General features: G+C 40.0%; 1 protein-coding gene across 1 annotated transcript; it reads left to right on the top strand.

The window, feature by feature from the left end:
- The first annotated feature begins 4,164 nt into the window (after positions 1-4,164).
- Positions 4,165-23,887, top strand: LOC148581803 (uncharacterized). Its single transcript, XM_088493854.1, has 4 exons — positions 4,165-4,183; positions 4,282-4,547; positions 9,875-10,550; positions 23,743-23,887. The coding sequence occupies exons 1-4, from the start codon at positions 4,165-4,167 to the stop codon at positions 23,820-23,822; spliced, it is 1,041 nt and encodes a 346-aa protein (XP_088349980.1). The 3' UTR covers positions 23,823-23,887.
- The last annotated feature ends 3,517 nt before the right edge of the window (positions 23,888-27,404 follow it).

The raw sequence follows: 27,404 nt of genomic DNA, 5'->3' as shown, positions 1-27,404 counted from the left end.
TTTTTATGTTTTTTAAAAATAATTTTTATTTTTAACTTTTTACATTTTAAAAAATGTGATTGGTTTGTAAGAAGAGAAATCATTTTTAAACATTAAAAATAATAAAAATATATTTAGTTAGTCTATTTTAATTTTTATTTATTGGTACTTTATTAATTGATTGTTGATTAAACAAATTAGTTTCGTAACAAATTATTTTTTCTTTATTTTTTTAAAGAAGAAACGGTCATGGTATTTGAAAAAATAATATGAAAAATATATTTTAAAATAAAAAATATTTAAAATTAATATTTTAAATATAAAAATAAATTATATTAATATTAAAAGATAAATATGAAGTATAAATACAAAACAAATAAAACATACAAAATAGGAGGAGTATGGTTAAAAATAGCTTTAAAAATGGGATTGTGGTTAAAAAAGAAGAGATTATATTGAATAAGAATACACATGAGTTATTATATTGAATACAAATACAAATAAATTATGTCTTTTGTCAATTATTATCGAATTCACTCTTTTTTTAGATATTCTTTTATTTTATCGGATTTTGAATTAAAGAAGAAACATCAATAAATACACTAGTAGAAAAAAATAGTTGAAAGACAAAAATGATCGTATTCCCATCAAATTGAAAAATACATCTTCACATTAAAAAAAAACTCGAAAGACATTGAAAATAGAAGGATAGAGACGGAAAAAAATTTGAAATTTAAAAAATATAATTGAATATAATAAAAGATTAGAACTCAAATTTTTACATTATTTAATATTCAAATCTAATTTATAAAAATAAAATAGTAAGAATTTTCAAGCACATAAAAATAAAATTTTAAAGAGTTCTTTTACGTACCTTTGAATAGAAGGAAGAGAATAAAAAAAACCAATAAAAAAGAACTAGCGGCAAGTAAGCAACTAATAGAGGATAGAAATGTAAGCGCTGATTTTAGAACTTAAATTTGATACCATATTAAAATTCAATTAAAAAATATAAACATAAATTTTCAACCAAACACAAAAAAAGCTTGAAAGAGATCTCTTACCTTTAAATGGAAGGAAGAGAATAAAAAAGCCGATGAAAGAGAATGGAAGAGAGCTATTGGAATTAGAAGAACCACTAGAAGTACCAGTGGAAGAGAATGGAAAAAGAACCGGAGGAGCTTGCCTTTGTGTTTTTCACAATACACGAGGGAAGATTTAGTTCTAGTGCGTGAGATACAAAGAAAAAAGTGAATGATCGAACTCGGTAAATCACGAATCCTCAGCTGAAAACACATATTTTGAATTGGAAATATTTTCATCATTTTTCACTGAAAAAGTTGAAAATAAAAAAAATATCATTTTTAAAATTTCAGATATGCCAAATAACCACATTAAAAAAATGGAGAATAAGACTAATAAGTGAGGATAGGAACTTCCCTTCCTTACTCAAGTAAGTCGCAATTAATAGATTTAAATAGGAAGCAACATAAAATAAACCAAATTTGATACCTGAATATCCAATTTGATCATCTGCTATTAATTCTTTTTCCGCTTCTGGTAAATCAAAAGGTAATCTTTCACATTCTACTAGGAAAGAAATTAGAAAAATGACGAAATTTATAGGTTACTGTCACAAATTTCACACCAAAAAATCATATTTTGATTGTGCATCAACTATATCAACTGTACTTAAACTATTAGATAATGCTAATCAGTAAGAACGTTACTGTTCCCATCGCCATTCCAAAACCGTACATGAAATTTTCACTTTATACGGCTCCTCGAAAGCCTTAATACCTAAAGACTTAGCCGATTATTTCTTTCTTGCGATATCCCTAAGATTAATAAGATTAAAAATTATGTATTCCTTTTGAAAATATTTTCGCTGAAAATATTGTTATAATGCTCAACTAAACATATTTTTATATTTCATTTTCATTTTTCTTGAAAACAAAAATGAAAATGGTCAAGCCAACCAGTCTCTTAAATTCTCTCCGGTACAACTAGCTTGCGATTAAGAGCTAAATATTTTTCATTTTAGGATATTTGAATGTACGATCTATGTTCCAATTGCTCCACCACAATGCACAAAAATGAGACCTCAAAGAAGATTGGAGATATATATTGGTTATGAATTCCGTCAATTATAAAATATCTTAAACTCATGACGGGTGATTTATTTAAGGTAAGATTTTCTGATTGTCACTTTGGTGAAACAATTTTTTTTTAAATTAGGAAAAAAAAATAAGTAGCCGAAAAAAAAAATTACTTAAAATATATTGTCACTATTCCATTTAGATCCCCGTACTAGACAATATAAACTAAAAGTACAAAAGTTAATTCATATGCAAAGTATTGCAAGTCAATTGCCAGATGCATTTACTGACCTAATAAAAAAGTAACAAAATCTCATATTCTAGTTGTAAATGCACTAATAAAAATAAGGGTCTTAAACAAACAGGTTGTTAGTTCAAATAAAAATAATCCATGCCTAAAATGTTAAAGACTAATCGATTCTAAGGATAAATATCCCCAAAAGAAGAGAAAGATAATTAATCATGATAATCACAATATAGAGACAAGTATTCAAATATTTATGAAATTTTGGAAGATGTTCAGGTACTTAAAAATAAAGAGATCTCAATAAGTTATGTCACTATAAAAAAATATGGGATCGAAAGAATACTGTTGTCAACAATATTTTTGCTTATAATATTGTTGTTGAACTAGTAAAGCAAGATGAGGATCACGAATCAAATTCAGTCAAAGAATGTAGATAGAGATATGATTGACCAAAATAGAAATTAAAGACGCAATTCAAGTTGAATTAACTTCTCTTAGAAAATGTAAAGTTTGGTTCTATAATCAAAATACCAAAAAGTATAAATCTAGTGAGATACAAGTAGAACTTTGTGTTGATAACATGTTATGAAAATACGAATTAGGGTTTGAGAAAAGAGAAAAGAGAAAAGAAAATAAGAAGAATAATAGATGACTTTATTAATAATTGTGTTTTCTAAAAAAGATCAAAAGAGGGCTATTTATAGCCAATGTCCAACTCCTGACTACTGATTTAGTTAGGTTACATTTATAACTAATTTTATCTATTCAAATATTAAAATATGGTCACACATCCAAGACATCCACAACAAATGAGTTATAATTCAAATGACATAATTTCTCCATACTTATCTAAGAGGTTGTGAGTTCGAATCTCCCTATTTTTGGTTAAAAAAATACATTTATAACAAAATTAACAAAATTTTATTTTTTTGATGTTGAAATTAAGAAGAGATAAGTCTAATATTAACTTACTTTCATCTTATTACCACATTAATTCTTAGAAAAAATAATATTTTTTTTTCTACCGCGAGATATCTAAATGACATTTTTTTTTCTCTATTTTTAAAATGTACATTTCTTTTTCTTACAATAATTAACATACACTTTAATCCATTTCACTAAAATACTCTTTAATATATATATATATATATATATATATATATATATATATATATATATATATTAAAGTAATAATAATATAAAACATATATTTGTTATTAATATAATAAATTTAATTTATTTTTAATATTTTAACTTGTTACAAAATATTTAATTTAAATTATTTTATATATTTCATGATTAATAATAAAATATTAAAAATAAATAAATATATTATTATTATTATTATTATTATTATTATTATTATTATTATTATTATTATTATAAAATATTTTAACTTTTTGTAAAAACGTTTAATCTGAAATTTTTATATATTTTATGATTAAAGATAAAAATTAAAAATAAATAAAATATATATTATTATTAATATAATAAATTTTAAGTATTTTTAATATTTTTTTTGATAATCATAAAATATATAAAAAAATGTGAATTAGATATTTTTATAATAAGTTAAAATATTAAAAACAAAATTATTGCAATAATAATAAGTATATATTTTAGGGCAATTTACTTAAATAAATAGAATAGCAGAATCCTTTACCTAAATGTGCAAAACTGATTGTTGTTACCTGCATGTGTAAAAACCCATTTCTATGTAATCCGTGGCAACCCACCACGGTTTTCAAACGTGCATAAACCGTGGCAGGTCCCAGCGGTTTAGGGGCAAAAACTATAGAGTGTAAACCGTGGTAAGTCACCACGGTTTACGAAGGAGGCATGGCATGCATAAACCGTGGTAAGTCACCACGGTTTATGAGGAAATTGGATTGCACATAAAACCTGGTAACCCACCGCGGTTTATGTGTGTGTAGCTATATAAGTAATTCGCTGAAGGCTGGGACGGATCATTTGGGACAGCACAAAAAAAAGGAAGGTTTCCCACGTATTATCAGGAGTGGCACCAGCATTGGGAGAACAGGCTTCAGTCAGTCATATGGGTCGATCGAGTCCTCGACCCCGGACCATCAGCAGAGTACCTGGAGTGGTGGTGCCATGTGGCGCACAGGTTCCTATCCCCAGATATAGCATTTCAGGATCCGAGGCCGATTGTCTTGACTGAGGAGGCGCGTCACAGAGGGTCGTCCCAGGCACCTCCTGATGTGCGGAAAACGATCCGACACAAAACTCACCAGCAAGTGCACCGGGTTGCATCAAGTAATAATAACTCACGGGAGTGAGGTCGATCCCACAGGGATTGAAGGATTGAGCAATTTTAGTTTAGTGGTTGATTTAGTCAAGCGAATCAAGATTTGGTTGAGAGATTTGTGATTTGCAGAATTTAAATTACATGGAAAGTAAAGGGAATGGGTAATTTGCATGAAATTAAAGAGAACTGAAACTTAAAGTGCTGAATCTTAAAGAGCAAGAAATTAAATGGCCGAAACTTAGAACGCAAGAAATGTAAATTGCAGAATCTTAAAGTACAAGAAATGTAAATGGCTTGAATTGTAAAGGGAATTGGGAATTGGATTTGCAGAAATTAAACAAGGAAGAGTAAAATTCAACACACAAAAAAGTGGAAGATGCCTTGGGTTGAATCAGATCTAAAACAGAAATATAAAAGAGCTTGAAAAGCAGTAAACAGAGAAATTGAAAATGGAAAATCCGGATCTCAGGACTCAAGAGACTAGATAACCAAGTCTAGATCTCAATGCCTTCCTAGATCCAACAAGAACAATTGCAAAGGAAATGTAAATTGCAGAAAAAGTAGAAGAAGAAATTAACAGAAACTGAAATTCAATTGTGCAGTAAGTAAACAGAGAGATCTCAGGATGAGATTGAAACAGAATTCCTTCAATTCTCTAACCAAGATCCGAAGCAAGAAAAGTAAAGAGTATTCAAGCAAGAACAAGGAAGAAGAGAGATCAATTCTCTTCCAGATTCTCTTGAATTCAAACAACAATGCCAAAATGTAAAGGTGAGCTCTCTACAAAACTACCAAATCAAAACCGAAAAGAAAGTTCCTTTTAAAACTTAAATCCTAATCTATTTATACACTTTCTTCAAATGGTCTTCAAGCCTTGAATTGGGCCTTTGCTCTTGATGGAATTGGGTTGATTGAGGCCTTGGTTGATTGCTCTTGGAGTTGGAAAGAGAACCGAAGTGAACCGGGTTGGGAATTATAAAAGCTTGAGTAAAAGTTTGAGTAAAATTTTGAGGCAAACTTTTACTCAAACTTTTTACATCAGCAACCCCATTCTTGCTGCTACCAACGTTTGAGCTAAAGTTTGGGGTCAAACTTTTGCTCAAACGTTGGCCCCCTTATGCACACTCATGGTGCCAACGTTTGCCAAAAAGTTTGAGGCAAACGTTGGCGCAAACTTTTTGTCTCCAGGGTGTTGATTTGTGATGCCAACGTTTGGCAAAAAGTTTGAGGCAAACGTTGGCGCAAGCTTTTTTTCCAAAAGTTTGAGCTAAAGTTTGAGGCAAACTTTTGCTCAAGCTTTTTGTTCCCTGGGGTGTTTTCACTTATTCCAAAAGTTTGAGCTAAAGTTTGAGGCAAACTTTTGCTCAAACTTTTTGTTCTCTCTTGCTCCTAGCCAGTCCTTCTTGCTTCAACCTTTCTCCAAGCTTTCTTCACCTATCATTAATCAACCAAACACATCAAAGCTATGCTCAAAATCATGAGATTGTCATTCTTTCATAATATGTGGCAATTATAGCATAAATCCTCATGAAATTGCATTAATTCATCTATGGTTGATTAAATCAAAGGAAACATGAAAATCTACCCAATTGGCTTGCTTGTGGCTCAAGAAAGTGCATAATTCAATTGAAAACAAAAGAAAAAGGCTAACGAAACTAGGCTAAGATGACTTGTCATCACAACACCAAACTTAAAGCTTGCTTATCCCCAAGCAAGAAAGGAATTATGCTCAAAGGTTCTTTCAATCAGAATGGATTTGAAAAATTACATGTACTATCCTGTGAGTGAAGTGATCAAGTGACAGTGGGGTGAACTCTAAATCATGTGCTCATGCAAGGGCCTCAGTGCTTACTAGTCCCTACATCTTGGAAGTCTTAGGTCTTAGGATTTTCATCCAAATGGTATCATGGAGGTCTCTTTATATGTAATCACCTTGAAGCAGCTTATGGTTTCCTTGCTTTGGCCTTGACTCTAAGTGTCATGTCTCAAAGCGGCTCTTTAGATAAGCTTTCAATCAATACTCCTAAACCAGTTGGTTTTAAGGTATTAGGTGTTAAAGCACCCCTAAGGATTTACTTACTCAAGCCTCTCTCTTTGACACAATTCGACCACAAGCATTTACTAGGATAACAACTCTTTGAGTTTTTGTTTCTTCTTTCTTTTTTGCCTAGTAATTGATGCTCAGAGCCTTAGGCCATGTTCTTTTTGTTTTTGTATTTTCTTTATTTTCTTTTGTTTTGTTTGCTGCTTCTTGGATCAATAAATTTTTGAGAATCTCCACAATACTTCTTTGAACTTCATGTCCTGCCTATGAGCTCCCATGCAAGTTTTCATAAGCATGCAACCTCAATACATTATCATACAACTAGAACCGCCACTTCTCCTAATCTTTTGCTTGCCTCAAAATTGTTTAATTCCTCAATCCTTCTTTTTAAAGAACTTTCATGTGATGCATTTTTGAAGTATTGAGTGCAAACAAGTGTGAAAAGTGTAGTGTTGTGAATAATCAAGCATCTTAATTATTGAATTACAGAAAAACTATACTATGCAGACAAGCAGGGGTATTATATCACTTTCAATCGTAGCAGTATCTGATATAAAACAATCACTGAATAATACAACCTTTTGGAATCTACTTGCTGTCCTCCTCCTCATCATCCTCATTGCTGGTTTTAGCATTCCTCTTTCATTTCTTTGGGTGATGATGCTTAATCCTTCCAAAAGCTTGTATGACACTCTGCAATGATATTGAAAGTTGCTTGTTCCCAAAGCACTTGAAAAATGGTTAGCATGCATGATTTATTTGTGGGCTTTTGAACTTACTTTGGTGTGGGAACACCAAACTTAGTACCTTGCCAATGGTTCTTGTGCATCAGATTAACCATGTGTAAAACTCTTTTTTTTTTTCAAAAGCAGTAAAACTGAAAACAGCAGAATAGTTAACTAGTTTGTCTACATGCTTGAAGCTAGCATTATGCAGAAAGTGAGAATGTGTTTTATGATGAAATTTTGGTGGAACACCAAACTTAGAATCCTTCATTCTCCCTTATATTGTTTTGGTGTGCAACACCAAACTTAGCTTCTTGCAATATAGATAAAACTAATTAACCTTTTTATTGAAATAGCTATGAAAAAAAAACTTCCTCAGGTTGGGTTGCCTCCCAACAAGCGCTTCTTTATTGTCACTAGCTTGACATCCTCCATTCTTTGATCATGGAGGTTGAAAATCCTGTTGCCTTTGATTTTCTCCTCTCACGATGGACTTCCTTCCGGTCTCCTCCATTTCTTGGTGCCCTTCTTCAGAAATTCCAGAGGTGGAGAACTCTCTCCTGGTTCATGTCATACAACCAAAACAGCAAAGATACACAGAGCACTCTGTAGCTTGAGTGCAGTGAGAGTTAGTAGAGACAAAGTCTCAAACAGTTAGTGTGCAAGTTAGAAATTAACAAAAATAAGGAAAAAGTGCTTAATCTAAACCACCACCTTACTTAATCATTGTCAATCTAATCAATCCTCGGCAACGGTGCCAAAAACTTGATGTGCGTAAAACGATCTGACACAAAACTCACCGGCAAGTGCACCGGGTCGCATCAAGTAATAATAACTCATGGGAGTGAGGTCGATCCCACAGGGATTGAAGGATTGAGCAATTTTAGTTTAGTGGTTGATTTAGTCAAGCGAATCAAGATTTGGTTGAGAGATTTGTGATTTGCAGAATTTAAATTACATGGAAAGTAAAGGGAATGGGTAATTTGCATGAAATTAAAGAGAACTGAAACTTAAAGTGCTTAATCTTAAAGAGCAAGAAATTAAATGGCCGAAACTTAGAACGCAAGAAATGTAAATTGCAGAATCTTAAAGTGCAAGAAATGTAAATGGCTTGAATTGTAAAGGGAATTGGGAATTGGATTTGCAGAAATTAAACAAGGAAGAGTAAAATTCAACACACAGAAAAGTGGAAGATGCCTTGGGTTGAATCGGATCTAAAACAGAAATATAAAAGAGCTTGAAAAGCAGTAAACAGAGAAATTGAAAATGGAAAATCCAGATCTCAGGACTCAAGAGACTAGATAACCAAGTCTAGATCTCAATGCCTTCCTAGATCCAACAAGAACAATTGTAAAGGAAATGTAAATTGCAGAGAAAGTAGAAGAAGAAGAAATTAACAGAAACTGAAATTCAATTGTGCAGTAAGTAAACAGAGAGATCTCAGGATGAGATTGAAACAGAATTCCTTCAATTCACTAACCAAGATCCGAAGCAAGAAAAGTAAAGAGTATTCAAGCAAGAACAAGGAAGAAGAGAGATCAATTCTCTTCCAGATTCTCTTGAATTCAAACAACAATGCCAAAATGTAAAGGTGAGCTCTCTACAAAACTACCAAATCAAAACCGAAAAGAAAGCTCCTTTTAAAACTTAAATCCTAATCTATTTATACACTTTCTTCAAATGGTCTTCAAGCCTTGAATTGGGCCTTTGCTCTTGATGGAATTGGGTTGATTGAGGCCTTGGTTGATTGCTCTTGGAGTTGGAAAGAGAACCGAAGTGAACCGGGTTGGGAATTATAAAAGCTTGAGTAAAAGTTTGAGTAAAAGTTTGAGGCAAACTTTTACTCAAACTTTTTACATCAGCAACCCCATTCTTGCTGCTACCAACGTTTGAGCTAAAGTTTGGGGTCAAACCTTTGCTCAAACGTTGGCCCCCTTATGCACACTCATGGCGCCAACGTTTGCCAAAAAGTTTGAGGCAAACGTTGGCGCAAACTTTTTGTCTCCAGGGTGTTGATTTGTGATGCCAACGTTTGCTAAAAAGTTTGAGGCAAACGTTGGTGCAAGCTTTTTTTCCAAAAGTTTGAGCTAAAGTTTGAGGCAAACTTTTGCTCAAGCTTTTTGTTCCCTGGGGTGTTTTCACTTATTCCGAAAGTTTGAGCTAAAGTTTGAGGCAAACTTTTGCTCAAACTTTTTGTTCTCTCTTGCTCCTAGCCATTCCTTCTTGCTTCAACCTTTCTCCAAGCTTTCTTCACCTATCATTAATCAACCAAACACATCAAAGCTATGCTCAAAATCATGAGATTGTCATTCTTTCATAATATGTGGCAATTATAGCATAAATCCTCATGAAATTGCATTAATTCATCTATGGTTGATTAAATCAAAGAAAACATGAAAATCTACCCAATTGGCTTGCTTGTGGCTCAAGAAAGTGCATAATTCAATTGAAAACAAAAGAAAAAGGCTAGTGAAACTAGGCTAAGATGACTTGTCATCACCTCCTAGAGAGCACGTTTATGACAGACCAGATAACAGACGAGTCGATCAGCGTCGCCGTGTAGGGACCCAGACCACCGATCGCGAGTGGAGGGAGTTTGCCGACCGTTTGGAGGAGGACGTTCCTGCAGCTGAGCCTGGGGATGCAGTGGACTACCGTGTTCCTCGACGTAGAGGCAGACGGCCACCTGCGCGGCCTAACTGTCGAGGTGCGCGTGACGGAGGACCATCCGAGCAGGGTGACGGCACTCATCACGTGCCCGTTGAGGAGGTAGTTGGATCAGCATCAGCTATGGATCAGTCGACGTTCGACGTGGGTACTAGCTCTCAGCTGTTTGGGAACGTGACCCCACATGCTTTCGCTGAGTTTACTACCGCGGCTGTCGGGATGGACATTGATGATCCTGTTACTGAGTTCGAGTTCTACAGGGACATAGCAAACATGCTTAGGTATGATGATGATACCCATTATAGGCCACAGATGCCTGAGGAGCATGCCCAGTTTGCTGATCAGCAGCCACCGAGTGACGATGTTCAGGCTCAGTTGCCAGTTGACCTCAACGAGCCTACAGTATCTCCGTCTAACCCATGGTTTGCGTTAGGAGGGACACCTGCCTCTGCTTTCAGCGCGGTTCCCGCACAGCCCTCAGCAGCAGCGGCAGATCACAGACCGAGGCGGGTGAGGCGTCCTCCTTGACAAACCCCAATTTGAGGATTTATCTTGTGATGATTTCAGGGGTTTTATCAATGATTCCACACACTTTCTATATGAAAATACAAGATTTTGCATTCCTTTCCTAGTTGCGCCTCATGAATGAAAACATGCTTATTTCGCACTAAAATAGATACATTTCTAATCTTCTCTTGATGCCATTCGATGCCGTGACTTGTGTGTTAAGTGGTTTCAGGATATAGAGTAGGAATGGACTGAAAGAGAGAAGGAAGACGGGTACAAAGGAAGGAAGCATGAGGATTAAGCTTTGGAGGTTTCCGCATGGGCGCGTGCGCGCACCTTGCGCGCCCGCGCGGATAGGGCAACGTGGAGCCAAAGCCAAGAGCCGGCTTGAGAAGCGGCTAAGCCAGGATCTTCATGGGCGCGTACGCGTACATCACGCGTCCGCGCACATTACAAGACGTCTCAACGGCGCGCGCGCGTGCCTTGCGCGTGCGCGCCGATTTGCGAATATGATTTTTTAAGAAGTCACGTGACTTAGGCATGGAGGCAGTTAAGGATCCCACTCTTGGAGAAACACCTTGGCGGGAAAAGCTTAAGAAGACCAAAGGAACAAGGGTTAAGGACACTTTTAGTTCATTTCTTCTAGATCTAGATATTTTCCTTTTTTTGGGGAGAAGAGAGAGTTAGTTACACTTTTTGGGAGAAGAAGAGGGAGATTCCAAGCTTCACTAGGGTTCATCCTCATCTAATTTCTGAATTTTCAATGACTTTTTGGTGAGATCCACTACAATTCTCACTTCACTTTGTTCATGTCATAGATTTTCTTCTCCAATTTCAAGTAGTAGATACAATTGATCAATTCTCATAGATCTAGAATTCAATTTTGTAATTTTGGATTTCATCTCTATTTTGGATTTTCATTGCTACTCTTTGAGACTTGTTGCTAGATCTTTGTGTTGCAATACTTTCAATTTGGCTTTTCTTCTCATTTTACTATGACTTTCCTTATTGCTCATCACATGTTTGATAAAATGACAACACTAGCTATGGAGTAGAATTCTCACACTTGGCATAGGGTTTGGTCCTTGGAAGAAATTGAATAGTTGTAGCAATAGTTGATTTGGAATTAGGGATTGCTAGTTGGCTTGGAGTGCACTAAAGCTAGATTCCCATAAGGTGATGCTAGGACTTGTGACTCAAGTTGATTGCTTTCATTTGACTTCCCTCTATACCTAGGGGTTAACTAAATGAAGCAAGGCTTAATTGTTGTCAACATTGAATGGACTATAAGGATAGAATTTCTAATGCCAACCCTAAGCCAAGTCTTTTGATAATTGATTGTTTGTTTCTCATTGCTTTGCTAAAACCTTCAAAGAATTCCAACAAGGCTTACTAAATCAATAAGATGCATACTTTGGCAATTCCAAGGGAGAACGACTCGGGAGACAAGTACTCTCGGATATAGATTGTAGATTTGTTTGATGAAGGATTTTGCGTCGGTTTAGACTATACTACGATTGATCATTTAATAATTTCTATACCGACAAAAATTCATTTGTCAAAATGGCGCCGTTGCCGGGGAATTTTACTTAGTGTGTCATGTTATTGTTTTGGATTAAGTGTGTATATATGTACATAGTTGCACTCCATTGTAAATTGCTCAATTGATTAACTCCTCATCGTTACAATGAATTCCATTTCCCCTTCATTGCATGACGCGTTCACAACCGAATCCGAGCTTAGCCCCTTTTGATCCGGAAATAGAACGAACTTTGTTTCATATTAGACAAGCTCGGAGGCGGCTAAGATTTGGAAAAGGTGAAGAGGTTTTCACCACCTCAACCACCTTACTACAAGTGAACATTGAATCGTCACTTAAAGAAGGCATTAATCATACTCCCATCAATCTCAATAACAATTCTTCTTTTGTTTTAGGTACTAATACCATGGACGCTCCAAGGAGAGTTACCATCAAGGAAGCGGGTGCACCGGATTATGTCCTTCAACCCCTTCATGTAACTCACCCCAATTTGAATGCGAATTTTGAATTGAAGACCGCTTTGATCAATCTCCTACCCAAGTTTCACGGGCTTCCCGCACAAGACCCTATTCGACATCTCAAGGACTTCCATCGCATATGCTCAACTACTAGACGGGAAGGGTCCGATGAAGTTGCTATATAGTTGTTTGCTTTCCCTTTCTCTCTTGAGGACAAGGCCAAAGAATGGTTCTACACTCTCTCTAGTGAAGTTACCTCCGATTGGGACCTACTTAGAAGGGGGTTCTTGGATAAATTCTTACCCCCGGAAAAGATGGATAGGCTAAGGAAAGAAATGTCTTGTATTGTGCAAGGTGAGACGGAACCACTCTATGAGTATTGGGAACGGTTTCGCAAATTACTAGATGCGTGTCCTAATCACATGCTCGACACTCAAGTATTGCTTGGATACATATGTCAAGGGATGCGAGAGCAAGATAGAACCCTCTTGGACACTTCTAGCAATGGCTCTTTGTCCAAATATAAAACCGCGGAGGAGGCATGGCAACTTATCATTGACTTAGCCGAATCCAATCAACATATGAGGCGAAGAGTCAACCGTCCAAGGACCGTGAATGAGGTGTCAACTAGTAGTAAAGCTACCGCTCTAACTCAATCCTTGAATGAGATGACATCCGTCTTGAGGCAACTCCAATTGAACCAACAACAACCACAACAACCTCAATCATATCAACAACACCCTCCACCATCTCAACAACACAACCAACAACAATTGGTCCCTCAAAGAGTATGTGGCATATGCTCTTGCTACTCTCACTACACGGATGAGTGCCAAAACCTTCAAGAAGACAACACTTTGGCGGCCACCCATAATTTCTATGACCGCCCTAATCAAGGATACTACCAAGGAGGTAATCCTAACCAAGGGCACCCTTATCAAGGAGGAGGCTACAACCAAGGAAGTGGACACAATAATCAAAATTGGAAAGACAATCATCAACAAGGGAATAGGGATAACAACAACAATGGAGGAGGTCAAAGATGGAATAACAACTCGCAAAATTTCTCACAAAACCGACCATACAACTCACAAAATCAACCATACAATCAACAAAACCCACAAAGAAACTACCAAACATATCAACCACCACATCAAAGACCACCACCCAACCAATCACAAGCTCCTCAACTCACATATGCAACCACCCCCTCTAACCAAGATGAAACACTCCGGACCATCATCCAAGGCCAAAAGGAATTACAAAACACACTTGCTTCCGGCCTCACCGGCCTCACCTCTACATTACAAGCTCTTCTTGCACGCATGGACACACCATCAACCCCAACTCCTCAACCCCCAATCCAAAGTGTCATCCCCTCTCAACCTCAACCAAACCCAAAAGGGGGCATCAATGCCATCACCCTTAGATCCGGTACACAACTAAAAGAAAAGGAAGCAAAGGATCCAAGTCCTATCACAACCACCCAAGAGGAAGAGAGAATAGATATAGAAGAGGTAGTAGAAGAGGAGACACCACAAGCCATAGTTGAGGATGAAGCCCAACCAACAAGGGAGACAACCAAGGCCAAAAGAACCTTGGAAGAAGAAATCGCTCAACCAATTCCATTTCCAACACTTGCAAAGAAAGCTAAAAAGCGCATAGAACTCGACCCCAAAATGGTAGAAATGTTCAAGAAAGTTGAGGTAACCATCCCCCTCTTTGATGCCATCCATCAAGTTCCTAGATATGCCAAATTCCTCAAAGATTTATGCATAAACAAGGATAGAATTCTTGAATTGGAAACCATCCCATTGGGGAGTTCTATTTCCGCTTTGATGGGAACATTACCGGAGAAGTGTGATGACCCGGGCCCTTGTATGGTCACTTGCACCGTCAATGGAGTTCAATTTAGAGATTGTATGTGTGACCTCGGAGCATGTGTTAGCATCATGCCGCTCTCCGTTTATCGAGTATTGAACTTGCCCCCACTAAAAAGGTCGACGGCAAGATTTGTCCTAGCGGATAAAAGCATAATAACCGTAGCGGGTGTTGCGGAAGATGTATTGGTGAATATAAAAGGGTTGGTGTTTCCGATTGACTTCTATGTCCTTGAAATGCCGTCAAGCGAAACCGAGAGAGCATCCTCTATCCTACTTGGAAGGCCTTTCTTGAGAACTTCTAGATTTAAGCTTGATGCTTACTCGGGAAACTACTCATTTGAAATAGATGGAAGAATTGTAAGCTTTAGCCTAGAAGAAGCAATGAAGCATCCACCAGAGAACCACTCTCTATTTCGGTGTGACCCAATCGATAACATAGTAGCCGAAGTGCATCTTGCAAAATTAGATGAGAAGTGCATGGTCAAAGAAGCAAATGAAGAGTCAAGCGAACTAAATACCACACACCATACAAACCATCCGGAAACTCAAACTTCAAAAAATGACAAGAAGATGGAATTGAAGCCACTACCACCTCACTTAAGGTATTCATACCTTGATGAAGCCCAAAAGCTACCCGTGATAATTGCACAAGAGTTAACTCCTCAACAAGAAGAAAAATTGCTAAATGTATTGAGGAAAAACAAAAGGGCAATTGGGTGGAGTTTGGCAGATCTAGTGGGAATAAGCCCCCAAGTATGCGAGCACCGCATATTTCTTGAAGAAGGAGCAAGACCGGTCCGACAACCTCAAAGGAGACTTAACCCAACCATTCTTGAGGTGGTGAAGAAAGAAGTCACTAAGCTACTTGAAGCGGACATCATCTACCCTATCTCGGATAGCGAATGGGTAAGCCCGGTCCAAGTAGTGCCAAAGAAGTCCGGAGTGACAACAATAAAAAACGAAAGTGGTGAACTTATAGCAACAAGAGTGCAGAATTCTTGGAGAGTATGCATAGACTACCGAAGATTGAATGCGGCCACAAGAAAAGACCATTTTCCACTACCATTTATCGATCAAATGCTTGATCGGTTAGCCGGTAAATCATACTATTGTTTTCTTGATGGCTACTCCGGATACTTCCAAATTCATATTGCTCTAGAAGACCAAGAAAAAACTACATTTACTTGCCCCTTTGGAACGTATGCTTACAAGCGTATGCCCTTTGGCCTATGCAATGCACCGGCAACGTTTCAAAGATGCATGATGAGCCTATTTGCAGACTTTCTAGAGCAATCGATGGAAGTTTTCATGGATGATTTTAGTGTGTATGGTGAGTCATTTGAGCATTGCTTAGGTAACCTTGAAAAAGTCCTAGAAAGGTGCACCAAAACAAACCTTATCTTAAATTTTGAAAAATGTCATTTCATGGTCAAACAAGGCATTGTTTTGGGACACATAGTATCAAAGGAAGGCATCTCCGTAGATCCGGCAAAGATAAATGTCATATCTAGTTTACCTTACCCCTCCTCCGAGAGGGAAGTCCGTTCTTTTCTTGGACATGCAGGATTCTACCGGAGATTCATCAAGGACTTTAGCAAGGTGGCCTTACCTCTCTCTCGATTACTACAAAAAGACACCGAATTTGAGATGAGCAAGGAATGTATGGAAGCATATGACAAACTCAAGGTAGCATTGACACAAGCCCCTATTGTACGAGGACCCAATTGGACTCAACCCTTTGAAATCATGTGTGATGCTTCGAATTATGCGATAGGAGCCGCGTTAGCACAACGCGAAGGTAAGATTCCCTATGTCATAGCTTATGCTTCCAAAACATTAGACGGAGCCCAATCCAACTACACCACTACCGAAAAGGAACTTCTAGCTATTGTTTTTGCTTTGGACAAGTTCCGAGCCTATCTTCTTGGTTCCAAGGTAGTAGTGTACTCGGATCACGCGGCACTAAAGTACTTGTTGGCAAAAAAGGAATCCAAACCGAGATTAATTCGTTGGGTGCTCTTATTACAAGAATTTGACTTGGAAATCAAAGATAGGAGCGGTGCCCAAAACCTAGTGGCGGACCATTTAAGTCGCCTCGGACACACAAAAGGCGACACTACTCCTATCAATGATTCCTTTCCTTTAGATGCTTTGCATGCAATCTCGGAAGTGGTTCCTTGGTATGCCCCAATAGCAAACTATTTGGTTTCACGCACTTTCCCTCCCAATCTCAACAAACACCAAAAGGATAAGCTGAAAAGCGAATCCAAATACTATATTTGGGATGATCCCTATTTGTGGAGGTGTGAAGCGGACCAAATAGTGCGACGGTGCATACCTCAAACCGAATTCCAAGCAATCTTGGACGCTTGCCATGCTTCCGAAGGAGGTGGTCACTACGGACCCCAAAGAACGGCAAGAAAAATCCTTGATTGCGGATTTTGGTGGCCAACTCTTCTCAAAGATGCTTCTCTCTATTGCAAATCTTGTCCCCAATGTATTAGGTTTGGAGATATTTCCAAGAAGGACGAAATTCCCCAACAAAATATGCTTTTTTGCGAAATCTTTGACGTATGGGGAATCGACTTCATGGGACCATTTCCAAATTCCAATGGCTTTCTCTACATCTTGTTAGCCGTCGATTATGTGTCAAAATGGGTTGAGGCAATCCCCACCCGAACGGATGACGCTAATGTTGTATATTATTTTGTGAGGAACAATATCATTTGTCGCTTTGGCGCCCCAAGAGCAATCATAAGTGACCAAGGATCCCACTTTTGCAACAAAAGAATAGACGGCCTCATGAGAAAATATGGCATCATCCACAAAGTCGCCACGGCTTACCACCCTCAGACAAACGGCCAAGCCGAAGTCTCTAATCGGGAAATCAAGCATGTGTTGGAAAGGATTGTAAAGCCGAATAGGAAAGATTGGAGCATTAAACTCTCCGATGCACTATGGGCCTATCGAACGGCTTACAAGACACCCATTGGCATGAGCCCCTTCCGGCTTGTATATGGTAAAGCATGTCACTTACCGGTGGAGATTGAACACAAAGCTTATTGGGCCGTAAAGGAGTGTAATATGAGCTTGGGTGGGGCCGGAGTAGAAAGAAAGCTTCAATTGGCTGAATTAGAATGTATGAGATTGGAAGCTTACGACAACTCCAGACTTTATAAGGAAAAGTTGAAAGCCATCCATGACAAGAACATTAGGAGAAGGGAATTCGGACCCGGTGACCTAGTCCTTCTCTACAATTCAAGGTTGAGATTACTACCTGGAAAGCTTAGATCAAGGTGGGATGGGCCCTACCAAGTGGAGAAAGTAGAACCTTATGGAGTCTACCACTTGCGCCACCCATCAAGCCCGGACATCTTCAAGGTAAACGGACACCGTCTCAAATTGTATCATGGTGAGCAAAGAAAGAACGCCAAGGAATTTGAAGTGTTCCTCTTGAGGGATGCAACTCTTCCATAAACACTATAAGCTGCTGAAAGTCCAACTTAAGGACATTAAACAAAAGTGCTAGGTGGGAGACACCCCACCATGGTAAGATCTTCCTTTGAGACTTGTACATAGACACTTGACTTCATGTTTGTTAGCTAGATTTTAATGACAACTCCCCTTCATTGTTGACTTCATTCGCTATAGTGCTTAAGTGGCTGTATGGAGGGGGGGGTTTGAAATGTCAAAAATAGTGTAACCACTTGCAAATTTAGAAAAACCCACCCCTCTGCGCGTGCGCGCACATGGCGCGTCCGCGCACATGGGCAAAATCTGCCAATCGGCGCGCAAGCGCACTGTGCGCGTCCGCGCCGATTGCCTTGCTGCCCCCTAGTACATTCTACAGAGAGTTAAGCCTCTCTCAAGCCTACACTAAGCCACCATCCCAGCACCCTTGCCGCGTGCGCGCACCTGGCGCGCACGCGTCCATACAAAGCGAGCACGGAATGCGCGCGCGCGCCACAGCCGCGCACGCGCCCTTTCCTTCTGCACTCCTCTCTGGGCCATTTCACAGAGAGTTGAGCCCCCTCCAGGCCCCTCTCAGGCCTGGGGCACAACCACGTGGACGCGTACGCGCACTGTGCGCGCGCGCGCCAACACACGCTAAAGCAATCTCTGGTACTTCGTCCAGAGAGTTATGCCACCCCTGTGCCTCTCCTGTGCCCCCAGCCCAAGCGCATGGACGCGCACGCGACATGTGCGCGCGCGCGCGCCCCTAGTCACCTTACTCCCTGCGCGAGCGCGCACCGCGCGCGCACGCGCCGGTGATCGACGCCACCTTTAAGACGGGCACACTTACCCCTTCATTCTCATTCCACTTCTCTTCTTCTTCCACATCCTTCTCCATCTCACAAGGTATTATACTAAGCTCCCTCTTAGTCCATTAATCTCTTGTAGTTCTTATTCATTTAGTTGCACCATCTTTTAGGTAGGCTTCCTTCTTCTTTTCTTTCTCTCTTCGTCCCCTCTCTAGTTACTTCCTTCTTTCTTCTTTGTTCTTCATGAGCACTTAGGTCTCAAACTCACTTACATGAATAGATGAATGGTGTTGCTTAATTTTCTTGCAATCAATATGCACTATAATCATTAATAATGGATTGTGGAAAGTTACATTGCTCTCATTTTCACACAATCACATACTACTTGAGGGATGCACACCAAGTGTTCGATGAAAGGCATACTTGAATTTTGGACTCATTGTGACTACCTTGCCTCTCACCAATCACTTTTGAGTGCATCCCCACTTTCCACAAATCATTCTTTCCATTTTCTTGGCTTGCCTCCCATTTATGGTCCCTAAGGGTGTATGCTTCTCATGCCTTTTACTTGCATGCTTAAACTACCCTTGCACTACATGAAAATAATTTGCCTTGCTCTTCACACATTATCCTAGTTACATGTTGCAGCTGTCATGTAACTAAGATACCCATATTCTATGGCATAACTTTTCATTACATAGAGCTCATGTACCTCCACCTCTTTGGGTTTGATATTTTCCTTTCTTGCTTTCACAGGATGGTCATCAAAAAGGACAACGGGAAAGGCCCCAAGAAGCCAGCTTCCAATAAAGCGCGCCAAGAACTAACGGCCAGGCCCCTCCTGAAGAAGACCAAGGGCCCCGTTGACGTTCTAGAGAAGGACAACCCTCCTAAGGATTCAAACAAGTTTCCCAACCGCTACTGCGAACTTGTTTACTCCAGAATTATTGAAAGGAACTACCATCCGGAACCCCTCCTAGTCTTACCGGCTCACCTCAGTCCGATTGTGATGCCACACATTGACCGGAGGCATTGGAGGTTCCTCTTGAGGCAACCAACGGAGGCCAACCTCTCTTGGGTGGTAGAATTCTACTCCAACTTCCACTCACCTCATCTCACATCAATATTTGTGCGCCGAAAACAAGTGTCGGTCACAGTGGAAACCATTCGAGAAGTCCTTGGAATTGCACCGTCAACGGATGCATATGACGCCTACCAAGAAGTCTTGGCTACATGCGTTGACCGCGCATTCGATTGGAGCGCGATCCTCCGCGTCATTACTTTACCCGACGCATATTGGATTCGGGGGACCATAAAGCGAAGACCCAAGGGTTTAGATGTCCGCCACCTCACTCAAGAAGCCACGGCATGGGCCCAAATTCTAGCTCACTACGTGCTCCCGAGCACACATGGGTCATCCATCACCGCCGAGCTTGCCTTATTGATATGGTGCATCTTGACCGAGAAACCGGTCAACGTTCCGCATGCCATCCGCCAATCCATGGGGCGCATTCATGCCAAGGGAAATCTACCATTCCCCGCTTTAGTGACGGCATTAGTTGCGAAAGCCGGCGTCAACCGGGAAACTAAAGATAGGCGAACCTCAATACCGGTCGATGGTGATATCATTCCGACCAAGAGATGCCTCAAGCCTCCGGAAGTCACCAAGGACATTGAACTACCCACACCAACTGGCCACGCTACCACTTCATCTACATCACAAAAATCGGCCGCCCAACGCCTTGAAGACCTTCACAACAAATTAGACCGCTATGAGAGGCGTAACCAACGCCGCTATGCTCATGTGAAGAGGCTTCTAAGCATGATCACCCCACCAATGGAGGAACCCGATATCTCCACCTCCACCGCAACTTCAAGCGGAGATAGCAATGGCATTGGAGATGTGGCACACTCGGAGCTCAATCAACCAGCACGCCTAACCTCTAGCACGGAGGACCGTGCTAAGTTTTAAGTGTGGGGAGGTCAGCCGACCGATCTCCGTAGGTAACATCTGAATAAATTAGGATAGGTTGCATGATTAGGTTTTAGTAGGATAGGTTGCATGATTAGGTCTTAGTTGGCACCATTCGCATGATAAGCCTGCTTGGTTGGAACAATGAAATTCTCTCTTAGGAAACCAACACTTTGGGGCAACCATGGCACTGCAAATTTTAAATGCTTTGATGCCAAAGTTGCATGAAGAATTATATTTTGGAACATGGTTTTGAGCTAAGAACACAAGCTTGTGAGATTTGAGCCTAATGGTGTGGTTACATCTTATAACCACTTATTTTTCCTTCTTGTGTGCATTATTCTCCTCCTATGATTGTGATCTTTGATTTGTTTGACTCTTTATGTCCATTATTTGGTGTATTCATGCATTTATATGATTGAGGCCATCATTTCATTAGCTCACTCACCCCAGTGGCCTTACCTTCTATCTTCCTTTGTTAGCCAAATTTGAGCCTACGATTAACCCACTTTGTTCTTAATTTAGCACATTACAAGCCTTAAAGCGGAAAATAATAAAAGTCCTTATTTGGATCTTTGATTAGCTTAGGCTAGTGTGTGTGAGTATCATTCAAGTGTGGGAACCTTGGGACATTGGGTGAATAAGAGGGTATTTTGTATTATTATTGAAATTATTGGGAATTGGGTACATACTCATGTATTGATCAAATGTAAAACCTCATGCATTGACGCTCTTGTATATAGAAAAAAAAATAGAAAAAAAAATTGAGAAAAACAATATGGAAAAGAAAAGAAAAAAAAAATAAACTAAAGAAAAAGAAGAAAGAAAAAAAAAAGAAAGAGGAAAAATAATGAAAAAGGGGACAAAATGCCCCAAAGTGAAGCTCAAGAGGAATCAATGCATAAGTATAGTGAGACGAAAAGAAAATACATGAGTATGTGGAAAAGTGAGGAATGAGTAGTTAGGTTAGCACTTAATTGTATAGGTCACTATATAGGTTAGGTGGGAAAGCTCAAGTTAATCAAAGATTCATATCTTAAGTCCACTAGCCATATACGACCCTACCTTGACCCTAACCCCATTACAACCTAGGAAAAGACCTCATGATAATTGTATGCATGCACTGAATAATTGTTGATTGTTAGATGAAAAACAAATCTTGGAAAGCATGATTAGGGGAGAATTGAGAGAATAAACCCCAAACACCGAGTGATTAGAGTGCAAACACTTCCGACGAGGGTTCGATGCTCAATCCTTTGATTCCCGGCTCTCGCGAGCATTCCTCATGCAAGGTTGCACATATTGCATTTGATGCTTAGAAAGTGGCAAGTCCTATGCTTTGACCATCATTGTACCCCATGTGTTCGCATATGTCCTAAGAAGGCTAAATTGTTCCCAACCAAGTGGATAGTGGCACTAGTCATAGTTGCATGCATATAAGTAGGTTGCACTTCATGAGTCTTATACTTTTGCAATTCCTCGGTCTTCTGTGTTTCTTTGTATTTCTCTAAGCATGAGGACATGCTAGAATCTAAGTGTGGGGAGGTTGACAAACCCCAATTTGAGGATTTATCTTGTGATGATTTCAGGGGTTTTATCAATGATTCCACACACTTTCTATATGAAAATACAAGATTTTGCATTCCTTTCCTAGTTGCGCCTCATGAATGAAAACATGCTTATTTCGCACTAAAATAGATACATTTCTAATCTTCTCTTGATGCCATTCGATGCCGTGACTTGTGTGTTAAGTGGTTTCAGGATATAGAGTAGGAATGGACTGAAAGAGAGAAGGAAGACGGGTACAAAGGAAGGAAGCATGAGGATTAAGCTTTGGAGGTTTCCGCATGGGCGCGTGCGCGCACCTTGCGCGCCCGCGCGGATAGGGCAACGTGGAGCCAAAGCCAAGAGCCGGCTTGAGAAGCGGCTAAGCCAGGATCTTCATGGGCGCGTACGCGTACATCACGCGTCCGCGCACATTACAAGACGTCTCAACGGCGCGCGCGCGTGCCTTGCGCGTGCGCGCCGATTTGCGAATATGATTTTTTAAGAAGTCACGTGACTTAGGCATGGAGGCAGTTAAGGATCCCACTCTTGGAGAAACACCTTGGCGGGAAAAGCTTAAGAAGACCAAAGGAACAAGGGTTAAGGACACTTTTAGTTCATTTCTTCTAGATCTAGATATTTTCCTTTTTTTGGGGAGAAGAGAGAGTTAGTTACACTTTTTGGGAGAAGAAGAGGGAGATTCCAAGCTTCACTAGGGTTCATCCTCATCTAATTTCTGAATTTTCAATGACTTTTTGGTGAGATCCACTACAATTCTCACTTCACTTTGTTCATGTCATAGATTTTCTTCTCCAATTTCAAGTAGTAGATACAATTGATCAATTCTCATAGATCTAGAATTCAATTTTGTAATTTTGGATTTCATCTCTATTTTGGATTTTCATTGCTACTCTTTGAGACTTGTTGCTAGATCTTTGTGTTGCAATACTTTCAATTTGGCTTTTCTTCTCATTTTACTATGACTTTCCTTATTGCTCATCACATGTTTGATAAAATGACAACACTAGCTATGGAGTAGAATTCTCACACTTGGCATAGGGTTTGGTCCTTGGAAGAAATTGAATAGTTGTAGCAATAGTTGATTTGGAATTAGGGATTGCTAGTTGGCTTGGAGTGCACTAAAGCTAGATTCCCATAAGGTGATGCTAGGACTTGTGACTCAAGTTGATTGCTTTCATTTGACTTCCCTCTATACCTAGGGGTTAACTAAATGAAGCAAGGCTTAATTGTTGTCAACATTGAATGGACTATAAGGATAGAATTTCTAATGCCAATCCTAAGCCAAGTCTTTTGATAATTGATTGTTTGTTTCTCATTGCTTTGCTAAAACCTTCAAAGAATTCCAACAAGGCTTACTAAATCAATAAGATGCATACTTTGGCAATTCCAAGGGAGAACGACTCGGGAGACAAGTACTCTCGGATATAGATTGTAGATTTGTTTGATGAAGGATTTTGCGTCGGTTTAGACTATACTACGATTGATCATTTAATAATTTCTATACCGACAAAAATTCATTTGTCACTCCTTTGTGTGGCACCGGAGGTCACCTTCTTGGCCAGTTCGACGATGATGACAGTGACACCATTGAGGATTCTGATTAGTTTTGTTATATGTTCCCGTCCGGTAGGACCTTTGTTAGTTCATGTATTTAGCATGCTAGTATGTACTTATGGCTTTCAGACTTATGTTAAATGTTAATTTTCTTTTGACCAAGTGGTTTAACCGGTTTCAGCTTCTTTTATATGTAGTTCTACGGTTTATTTTATATTGCACAATATGAACGATACCAAAGTGGTTTAATCAAACAGGTAAAATAGCAGGAATTTATTCATCCGAAATTTTTGCATTAAAGAAACATGTTGACAGTCACAGACTTAACCAACCATACGTTACTAAGATTATCTAGACCCTGAAACAACTAAAACAGCATAGACGGCATTTTACACGACGTGAGATCTACGCATCCCCTCTACCACTTTGTTTTCGCTGGTGACAGTTCCTCCGCGTATGCCCAGGCTGACGGCATAGCCCACAACGCTTCGGCTGGTTCGACTGAGACTGATCCATACTTCCACGGATCCTGGTGGCCTTTGGACGACCTTCCTTTGCACGCCACATATTGGGGTCAGGAATGATGGTAGGCCTAGCATATGGAGGCCATAGTCCTTCAGGGATAGGTGGGAGAAACCCCTGCTTGTAAACGTTGAACACCTCACTCATACGATACACCTCGTGAACATATGACGCCCAGTTAAGCCGGGAGTAGGCGCAACACGCAATGGCGTGGCAACAAGGATAATGCAGCGCCTGAAAGTGGCCACAGTCGCATCGGTGATCTTTAAGGGAAACTCTATAGCTACCCAGCGAGAAGCTCCCGGTTGGTGTTGTCTCCGCGACGGTGTACTCGGACTGATGCCTGTCGTATAATGTCACAGTGAAGCACCTAGAGTCTCTTAGGTTCCGATCAATAGCCTTGACCAATGCCTGACAGAATTCATGCCCAGATCCGAGTTGTGCCTCTGCTGTCTGTCCCCGTAGCACAAAGAGCTGAGCAAGCCTCCCGTAGGTTGACTTAACCAACGATGTGACCGGCAGGTTGCGAGTCCCCTTTAGCACGGAGTTCACACATTCACTGATGTTTGTGGTCATGTGCCCGAACCGTCGACCAGCATCCTCATGTTGGGTCCATTTGTCATACTCCATCCGGTTGGCCCAGTCACACATTGCTGGATTCTCAGTCCGCATGATGTCAAACCAGTAGTAAAACTCAGCCTCAGTCTTTGCGTACGCAGCATTCACCAACATCCTCCTTGAGTCCTTACCTTTGAACGTTAGGGCGAAATTCGCAGCCACATACCGAATACAGTAGGCTCGGAAAGCCCGAGGAGGCAGCCACCCAGTCTCAGGTGCCTCAAGCGCTGCCTTGATCCCATTATGCCTGTCAGAGATAACAAGGATACCCTCCTGAGGAGTCACATGCTCTCGGAGATTGGACAAGAAGAATGACCACGACTCTGCATTTTCGCCCTCCACAAGGGCAAATGCTATCGGGAGGATGTTCGAGTTCCCGTCCTGAGCTATCGCCAACAGCAGCGTCCCTCCATACTTCCATACAAGTGGGTACCATCAATACTGACGAGGGGCTTGCAATGCCGGAATGCCTCGATACAGGGTGGAAATGTCCAGAAAAGCCGGTGAAAGTACACCGTCGACTCATCAACCCCACCACCAATCCGAACAGGAGACGTCTTCAGCACCGTGATTGTTCCTGGCATTGTCGCCTGGACCCCTAGCATCCAACGTGGAAACTCCGCGTAAGACTCCTCCCAATCTCCATATATTTGTGCCACTGCCTTCTGCTTAGCCATCCAAACCTTCCTGTAACTAGGCCTGAAACCGTAATCGGCTTCTGTCGCTTGTTGAAGTACCTTTACCGTAACCGCAGCATCTGCCCTAACCATAGGAAGAATCCTCGAACAGAAAACGTGGTAATCCAGCTGACGGTGATCACTTGAAATAGAAGTTGCGAGGCATGTGTGTGGCCCGTTGTACCTCCTAACCTCCCAAGTGCCCTTTCGTGCACGAAGCGCTACACGAATCAACCAACTACAACTCTTGCCGTATTCCTTGCATTTTCCATGATACTTCAAATGATCTGATTCGATGACCCTGTACTCAACACCTCGCCGGATGCTATAGTCCTTGACACTCAGCACAGCTTCATCTTTACTCTGGAATGATTGCCCAATCTGAAATTCTGTAGAAGATCCCCCCACTGTGTTACCACCGTCTTCCTGTTGACCAAGAGCATCCAAGTTTAGTGTGGAGAAGTGTGGAGGGTACTGATGAGAACCAGAACCTGAAGGCCGATGCTGCACATATGGATCGCCACCTGTGTCATCGTCGTTGTCACCTACGATATCAACAGGCTCCTGGTCAGACTCATCGTCACGCATTGCATTCTCTACTTGATCAGGTCCACCAAAGTCTTCGATATAAGGTACCAGGCCACCACCGGTGCCCACAACATGGGGAGGCTCAATGACTGCTGCATTCTCCAAAGGTACAGAACCAACAACCTCCGTTCGGTCTAAATTAGCCGCAAACGAAGGTGATTGAACCGGCGGAAGATACGGTCTGACCGCAGGCATCGAACTAGATGCACCACCCGCGACAGTTGGGCTAGGAACTGGAGCGGATGCCCCAGAACTATCGACACCAACCTCCAACTTCGCGAACAACTCATGGATTCTGATCTCCGGAAAACTCCTTACACAGTAGAACAAAACCCTAATATCTTCATCAGCCTTAACCGCAAAGGTTTCAAAATGAACACCGGTCGAGACAACCGCCATGGGAATCTTGTAGAATAGTTTCTTCACCCACTTGCTACCCAACACGCCAAGCTTCTCCAAGATGCTGTTCTTCAAATCTGACAAACTCATCGACGAACGGATAAAAATACTCAGTGGTTCTCTGTCGGTAAACTTCACACCATGGCTTTTGCTTTTTTTTTATTTTATTTTCCCAGCAATGCACTAAGGCAAGAAAACTCTCTTCCTCACTAGCCATTGTGAGAACGATCTCTTATGGATCTTGAATCACCCACATATATATAGAGTTCCCGTAATTGTAAACCGTGGGAACCTACAAGGTTTTCTGGCCATTATTTATCCTACATAAACCGTTGTAACCCATAAGGATTTATGACCAGCACATTTTCCTCATAAACCGTGGTGACTTACCACGGTTTATGCATGCCATGCCTCCTTCGTAAACTGTGGTGACTTACCACGGTTTACACTCTATAGTTTTTGCCCCTAAACCGCTGGGACCTGCCACGGTTTATGCACGTTTGGAAACCGTGGTGGGTTGCCACGGATTACATAAAAATGGGTTTTTGCACATGCAGGTAACAACAATCCGTTTTGCACATTTAGGTAAAGGATTCTGCCAATTTATTTAAATAAGTAAATTGCCCTATATTTTATATAATTATTTATTTTTTTAAAATTAATAAAATAATTATCACTAATTTATATATAAAAATAATTATTAAAAAATATTTTAATTAAATAAATTAAAGTGTATGTTATTTAATTTTCGTAAAAAAAATATATAGTCTAAAAAAAGAGAGTGCCATTTTCTCTAATTTTTGGTCTATTATCATTTATTACCATTAA

The sequence above is a fragment of the Arachis ipaensis genome, chromosome B10 (assembly GCF_059453495.1).
Source record: "Arachis ipaensis isolate K30076 ecotype BB chromosome B10, ASM5945349v1, whole genome shotgun sequence".
Taxonomy (NCBI): Eukaryota; Viridiplantae; Streptophyta; class Magnoliopsida; order Fabales; family Fabaceae; genus Arachis; species Arachis ipaensis.
Note: the sequence above shows the minus strand (reverse complement) of the source record. Positions and strands in the feature narration are given on the sequence as shown.

Excerpts from the sequence above, each read along its gene's own strand:
- LOC148581803 (XM_088493854.1), top strand. Across the intron at positions 4,548-9,874 it reads CGTCCCAGGCACCTCCTGAT|CACGTTTATGACAGACCAGA; the intron begins GTGCGGAAAACG and ends CCTCCTAGAGAG. Across the intron at positions 10,551-23,742 it reads ACCGAGGCGGGTGAGGCGTC|CTCCTTTGTGTGGCACCGGA; the intron begins CTCCTTGACAAA and ends ATTCATTTGTCA.